General features: G+C 57.1%; 1 protein-coding gene across 2 annotated transcripts in view; it reads left to right on the top strand.

The window, feature by feature from the left end:
- Window positions 1-604: 604 nt before the first annotated feature.
- Window positions 605-7,306, top strand: part of Calr3 (calreticulin 3) — a 9,865-nt gene continuing 3,163 nt past the window's right edge. Inside the window, exons 1-6 of one of the 2 annotated variants that reach the window (XM_013028362.1) lie at window positions 605-974; window positions 2,799-3,002; window positions 4,660-4,754; window positions 5,164-5,352; window positions 6,401-6,502; window positions 6,585-6,716. In XM_013028362.1, coding sequence (XP_012883816.1) covers window positions 947-974; window positions 2,799-3,002; window positions 4,660-4,754; window positions 5,164-5,352; window positions 6,401-6,502; window positions 6,585-6,716 — 750 coding nt within the window. In that variant the 5' untranslated portion in view covers window positions 605-946. The remainder of the gene's footprint in view (window positions 975-2,798; window positions 3,003-4,659; window positions 4,755-5,163; window positions 5,353-6,400; window positions 6,503-6,584; window positions 6,717-7,306) is intronic. The other variant, XM_013028361.1, reaches the window with a different exon arrangement.

A 7,306-nucleotide genomic window follows, 5' to 3' on the forward strand; every position in this document is an offset into this window, starting at 1 on the left:
CGTCGAGCTTTGCCGACCGCGGGCTCCGCGCCGAAAGCAACGCCCGGCCTCGCCCGTCCCATCTCCGCTTTCGGCCGCCGTGGGGAGCTCGGACTCGGGGGCCCTGGGCTGGCCGGGCCGAGGGCCCCGGGGACCCCCCCATCTCGTGTGTGTTAATCCCTGCACCCCAGGCCCGCGCTCCTGGCTTTGGGTGGAGCGAGCACCGCTTTGTAAGCTGTTTCTTGACCCAAATAGTTGGTGGAGGGAAAAAAAAAAAATCAAACTCGATCCAAACTGGCTGAGCAGGCTGGCAGAGGAGGCCCATGAGTTCAAGGACAGCCTGGCCCCTCCTGCATCCGGGCACCGGCGCGGCCCACACCTGTCATCCCAGCTACTCAGGAGACTGAGCTCTGAGGATCACAGTTCGAAGCCAACCTCGGGCGGGAAAGGCTGTGAGACTCTTAGCTACAGAGAGCCCACCAAAACCAACCAGTAATGGAGTGGTATAGCACCAACCTTGAGCAAAAGAGCCAAGGGACAGTGCCCAGGCCCTGAGTTCAAGCCTGAGGACCAGCACCAAAAAAAACCCTCAAGTCACATGAATGAAACCAACACCCCTGCCCAGTTCATTCATTTCTTCAGCAGTGAAGCCAGGGGAGCTTGGCACTGCGTCCACATCGGTGCAGATTCTTCTTTTGCCTCCGGGGGTGGGGCATGGAAGACATGAGGGGACTTCAGCATTGCCTTCCCCCGGAGAGCGGGACTGGAGCTGGAACCCCAGATCCTCGGGGCCCCTGTGCTGGACTGGGCCAAGGTCAAGGCCCAGGAAAGGACGGACGGGGCAAGCAAGAGGGTGCCAGACCCTGGAGACATAAATGCTAAATGCCAAGGTCCCCAGGGAGAGTGGCTCAGGTGAAGAGCGCCCACTGAGCAAGTCCAAGGGGCTGGTTCAACAAATGACGTCAAAATGCCCAGCTCATACATGATGGCGCAGGGTAGGTGTAGGAATGGCTCCGATGCCAGCTTTCACAAACTCTAGCACAAGAAGGGCGTCGAGACTCATACCTGTAATCCCAGCTACTTAGGAGGCTGAGCATCAAGGTTTAAAGCCAGCCTGGGCAAGAAAGTCCATGATACTTTTTACCTCTAACCACCAAAACGTCTCAAGTGGAGGTGCATGTCGAGTGGTAGAGTGCCAGCCTTGAGCAAAAAAGCCAAGCGAGAGTATAAGACCCTAAATTCAGAACCTAGCACTAGCATAATAACTCAGGGGCTTTGAGGATTAGGGTGTGGCACCATGGGAGAGCCTTGCTGGCGTCCACAGCAGCTGGGTTCTGTCTCCAGCACCAACAGCAAATCCTAGCTACTCAGGAGGCTGAGATCTGAGGATTCAGGTTCAAAGCCAGCCCAGGCAGGAACATCCATGAGACTTAATTCCAATAAATCACCAGAAACCTGCAAGTGGTGCTGTGGTTCAAGTGGTAGAGCACCAGCCTTGAGCTGACGAGCTGAGGGACAGCACCCAGGCCCATAGTTCAGGCCCTACAACTGAACCCCCCCAAAAAAACAGACAGGTGCTGTGGTCCACATCTGTAATTCCAGCCACTTAAGTGATGAGCATGGGAGGATTGCAGTCAAGGCCCGTCCATAGCCTTATCTGTAAAACTCAAGCAGAAAAAAGGATGGGAATTAAGTGGTAGAGCATATATTTGGTGTATAAGTATGTATTTAATATTAATATAGTTGTATTATGTTAATCTAATATTTTAACATAATCATATATGTGCTTATAGTTAAAAGTACAATGTAACTTAGTATCTTAACATAAGTACATAATTATACATTAGTATATTAATATGCATTACTTTGATAACATACAAGGTTTAAGGCAGTAACATTAGCAATATAGTTACACATACATATATTTATTATTATTATTATAATTTTTGGTTGTGGGGCTTGAACTCAGGGCCTGGGTGCTGTCCTTGTGCTCAAAGCTGGTGCTTTAACACTTGAGCCACAGCACCATTTCCAGTTTTTGTGTTGTTCATTGGAGATAGGGGTCTCATGGCAACTTTCCTGCCCGGGCTGGCTTTGAACCATGATCCTCAGATCTCAGCCTCCTGAGTAGCTAGAATAACAGATGTGAGCCACTGGCACCAGGCAGCAGTATGGCTATATTAAATACATATGAGTGATGGGCTGGGACTGTGGCCTAGATAAAGTCAGCGCTCTGGCACAAAGAAAGCCCAAGCTGGTAGCTTACTCCTGTAAACCTAAGCTACTCAGAGGCTGAGAGGAGGAGGGTCGCACTTCAGCGCTGGCCTGGGCAGGAAAGTTCTCAGAACCTCTTCTCACTGAGAACTGGCATGGTGTAGGAAGTCTAGCCTAAGTAGGTCCCTCTCAGAAAACAACCCAGGCTGGGCACCGTGGCTCACGCCTGTCATCCTAGCTACTCAGGAGGCCAAGATCTGAGGATCGTGGTTCAAAGCCAGCTGGGGCAGGAAAGTCCATGAGACTGATTTCCAATGAACCACCAGAAACCAAGGCTCAGGTGGGAGAGCACCAGCCTTGAGCACAAAGAAGCTCAGGGACAGCGCCCAGGCCCAGAGTTCGAGCCCCAGGATTGGCAAAAACCAACCATTGCAGGGGCTGGGGGGTCCACCGTGGGAGCCAGCCCCACCCTGTGGCAGGGGCACCGGCCTCGAGCACGGCACTAGATTGGGGGCAGATCGCGTTACTGGGGGCAGATCGGGGGGTCCTCTGGGAACCCAGGGCAACACCCCTTGCACTCAGTCACGCGCACTCTCCCTCGGAAGGGCTGCAGACCACACAGAACGGCCGCTTCTACGCCATCTCTGCCCGCTTCAAGCCGTTCAGCAGCAAGGGCAAGACGCTGGTGGTGCAGTACACAGTGAAGCACGAGCAGAAGATGGACTGCGGCGGGGGCTACGTGAAGATCTTCCCCGCCGACCTGGACCAGAGGAACCTCAACGCCAGGTCCCCCTACTACGTCATGTTCGGTGAGCGCCGGGCCTGCCCCCACTTCCTCCACCCCCCCAGCTGCCCCCCACTAATCTTTGTTGCCCGTTTTCATTTGGGGCCTTAGCACAACTCAGAGGAGGCTCCTTCCTTGGGAGGAGGTCTCCCTTTATGCTTGGACTGCAGTCCCCCATTTCTGCTTCCCCGAGTCTCCGGGGGCGGGCCCGGGCCATCGAGCGCAGCAGTGTAAGCCGGCATTGGGGGGCGGTGGGGGTCACCTCACCTCGGTGGAGATGGCATCTTGCAAACTTTTTTCTTGTCTAAGCTTGCCTCAAACCACAATACTCTGACCTCTGCCTCCCCAGAAGCTGGGATTGCTGGCTCGGGCCACTGTGCCTGGCTCTGACAGCTTTGTGGGTTGTGCTTTGGCTGTGGGACTGGAAGTCAAGTCTCGGGCATTCCGGCCCACACTCCTACCACTGCGGCAGGGCCCCGCCTGGCCAGTGAGTGAACATCCACACGATGCTCAGGAAGTTTCCATGGCCAGGGCTCCACACTTGGCTACTCGGGAGGCTGAGATCGGAGGCTCGCAGTTTGAAGCCAGCCAGGGCAGGAAAGTCTTCAATGAGCCACCAAAATGCCACAAGTAGAACTGTGGCTCACACACAGACACAGAGATAACTCAGATGTGAGGAATTGTGCGTTAAAGGTCTCTGCTCTCCGCGTGCGGGGTCTGCAGGACTCTTCCCCGTGCTCTTCCTTCCACGTTTAGCTGTATGTATCCCCCTGAGAATCGGCCTGCACCGAGCTTTGAACTGGGGGCCTGGAGCCCCACCCCCGGGCCACTGTACTGCTGCAGTGACAGTGACATTCACCTAGGAGCTGACGCCCAACACAGCATTGTTGTTATTTCTGTGGCAGTAGATACCTAATATTAATTATATATTACACTTGCTTAGATAGGATGCTACGTATTTCTTTGTGTGTGTGTGTGTGTGTGCGCGCGCACACGCGTGTGCTTTGAACTCTGGGCCTGGGCGCTGTCCCTCAGCTCTTCAGCTCAAGGCGAGCACTCTACCACTTGAGCCACAGTGCCACTTCTGGCTTTTTCTGGTGGTTCATTGGAGATCAGAGTCTCATGGACTTTCCTGCCTGGGCTGGCTTTGAACCATATAATCCTCAGATCTCATGCGTGGCGTGGCGTGAGCCCTGCCTCCTAGCTGGCAGCCAGTTTGGAAGGGGAGGAAGCTGCTGCCGGCCTCAAACACCCGCCCGCGCGTCCTGCTCGGGTCAGAGGAGTCTGCAGAGGTGGATTCAGCGGAGACACGCTCTGCTCTTTCTTGTGTTGTTGGTGGTGGTTGTTTTGCTCCAGGCCAGCGCTCTACCCCTTGGGCCACAGCGCCACTTCCTGTTTTCTGGTGGTTTATTGGAGACCAGAGTCTCGTGGACTTGCCTGCCCGGGCTGGCTTTGAACCGTGATCCTCAGATCTCAGCCTTCTGAGTAGTGAGGATGGCAGGCGGGAGCCGCCGCGCCCGGCCGCTTCCCTTTCTCTTGAGTTTTCCTGTGCGTCCCGGGCCGGCCTCAGCCTGCAGACCTTCCTGCGCCAGCAGCCGGCTCTCCAGGTGATGGGTGGGGCGCTGAAGCAGGCGTGGCTCCTTCATTGTGGGGGCTCTGAGTGGCCCTGGTGTCTCCTGCAGGACCCGACATTTGTGGATTTGATATCAAGACGGTTCACGTCATTTTATATTTCAAGAACCAGTATCACTCAAACAAGAAACACATCCGGTGTAAGGTAAGAAAGCCCTCTAGTAAACCAGCCTGGGGGTGTACGTTCCCCAGCCCCCTCCCCGGCTGCTCACTGCCTGATTGGAGGGACAGTCTCAGGTGTGTCTGCCCCCTGCTGACTTCAATCATGATCCTCGGCCCTCAGCCTCCTGAGTAGCCGCGATTACAGGCGTGAGTCCCCATATCTAGCTGGAGAGCTGTTTTTGTGAGCCCGTCCTGAGGCTTGAACTCAGGGCTGAGGTGCTGTCTCCTGCAGCCACAGCGCCGCCTTTTTAGTAGCACATTTAGCAGCCGCTGCCCGGGCTGACTGTGGAAGCGCGACCCTCAGCTCTCAGCCTTCTGAGGGGCTGGAACTAACGACGGCCCCGCCGGCTGCCTGTGGAGCCGCCCTGAGACAGCGGCTGTCACGGCCTCAGGTGGACGCCTTCACGCACCTCTACACGCTGGTCCTGCGGCCCGACCTCACCTACGAGGTGAGGATCGATGGCCAGGCCATCGAGTCCGGCAGCGTCGAGTACGACTGGCAGCTGACCTCCCTGAAGAACGTGGAGAAGGCCGAGGCCCAGGCCAGGGGTCCGGCCCGGGCACGCGGAGCCACAGCGCAGGTAGGCGGACCCCACGCTCGGGGCCAGCCTGAGCTCGGTGCACACAGCCTTGCACGCAGCCTGTGCACAGCCACACAGCCCAGGTCTCAGGCCACGCGACCACGTACAGCCCCGGGTCTCAGGCCGCACAGCCCCGGGTCTCAGGCCGCGCACACCGCTCCCAGATGTCTACCTTGGAGAGAGTTGTTTTTGTAACATTGGTCTTTGGCAGTGCTGGAGTTTGAACTCCAGGGTTTTGTCCTTCTGAGCAGAGAATCTACCACGGAGCCCCCCCCCCATTTATACACACACATACGCACACGCCAACACCTGCTGTACATATATGTGACTGCGTGTGCACAAGCACACACATAGGCACACACACACACTTGTGTGCTGGTCCTGGGACATGAACTCAAGGCCTGGGCGTTGTCCCTGAGATCTTTTTGCTCAAGACTGGTGCTCTACCACTTGAGCCGCAGCTCTCCTCTGGCTTTTTTAGTTTTCCTTAGGAGTTTTCACAGGTCCGGGCGGTGGCTCCCGCCTGTCATCCCAGCTACTCAGGAGGCTGAGATCCCAGGATCACGGTTCAAAGCCAGCCCAGCCAGGGAAGTCCATGGGATTCTATCTCCAATGAACCACCAGAAAACCAGAAGTGGCGCCGTGGCTCAAGCAGTAGAGCGCTCGCCTTGAGCTGAAGAGCTGAGGGACAGCGCCAGGCCCTGAGTTCAAGACCCATGACCAACAAAAAAAAAACCGTTTCACAGGCACTTTCCTGCCCAGGCTGGCTTTGAACCGCGCTCCTCAGATCTCAGCCTCCTGAGGAGCTGGGGTGTCAGGCAGGAGCCACAGGTGCCCGGCCACCCGTGACTTTTTAGGGGACCCCACCATGCAGTGTGCTGCTGTGTGTGTGTGTGAGTGTGAGTGTGTAACTGGATGGCATGTTGCGTCCTCCCCGTCCTCAGCCGCGTGGGTCCTGGCTGTCCTGCCTGGGGAGGGGTGGCCCCCAGCTCTGTCCCCATGTCCTCCTCCGCTGGGCCCCTGACCCTGGCCTCCCCGTCGGTGGCAGGACTGGGAGCAGCACTTCCTGGACGCCAGCGCGCCGAGCGACTGGAACAGCGAGTTGGACGGGGACTGGCAGGCGGCCATGCTGCAGAAGCCGCCCTACCAGGTGCACCCCGCCCCCTCCCTGTCCCTGGGATTGGGGCACCCTCGCCCGGCCCCGGCCCCTCACCCCGCGGCCCCCGCTGCAGGACAGCCTGAGGGCCGAAGGCATCGATCGGGATGTGTGGCTCCACGAGAAGATGCAGTCGGCCAGCTACCTGCTGCAGCAGGACCTCTTGGAGTTCGAGAACATCGGCGCCATCGGCCTGGAGCTTTGGCAGGTGACCCGGCACTGGCGCTGCGCAGCCTCCGCCCCCAGCCCCCCGCCGCCATGCTGCTTTCCTCTTCTCTCTCTCACTCTCTCCCGGCAGTACTGGGATTTGAACTCAGGGCCTTGCTCTTGCAAGGCAGGTGCTCTACCATTGGGCCAGGTCTCCCTCCAGCCCTTTTTGCTTTCCTTGTTTTTCAGATCAGCCTCACACTCTTGCCTGGGATGGGTCTGGGACCAGGATCCTCCCACCTCTGCCTCATTTGGCTGAGATGATAGGTGTGCACCACACTCGACTTGTTGTTTGAGATAGGGTCTTTTTTACCTCGCCCCTCCCCCATCAATTGTGGGGTTGAACTGTGGGCCTGGGCGCTGTCCCTCAGCTCTTCAGCTCAAGGCTAGTGCTCTACCACTTGAGCCACAGCGCCACTTCTGGTTTTCTGGTGCTTTATTGGAGATCAGAGGCTCATGGACTTTCCTGCCCAGGCTGGCTTTGATCCTTGATCCTCAGATCCTCCTTCCTGGGAAGACAGGCAGGTGCCACAGGCTGGCCCCATTCTTTTTTTTTTGGTCCGGTTGTGGGGCCTGAACTCTGGGCCTGGG

Source organism: Dipodomys ordii, unplaced genomic scaffold, assembly GCF_000151885.1.
Source record: "Dipodomys ordii isolate 6190 unplaced genomic scaffold, Dord_2.0 Scaffold108, whole genome shotgun sequence".
Classification (NCBI taxonomy): domain Eukaryota; kingdom Metazoa; phylum Chordata; class Mammalia; order Rodentia; family Heteromyidae; genus Dipodomys; species Dipodomys ordii.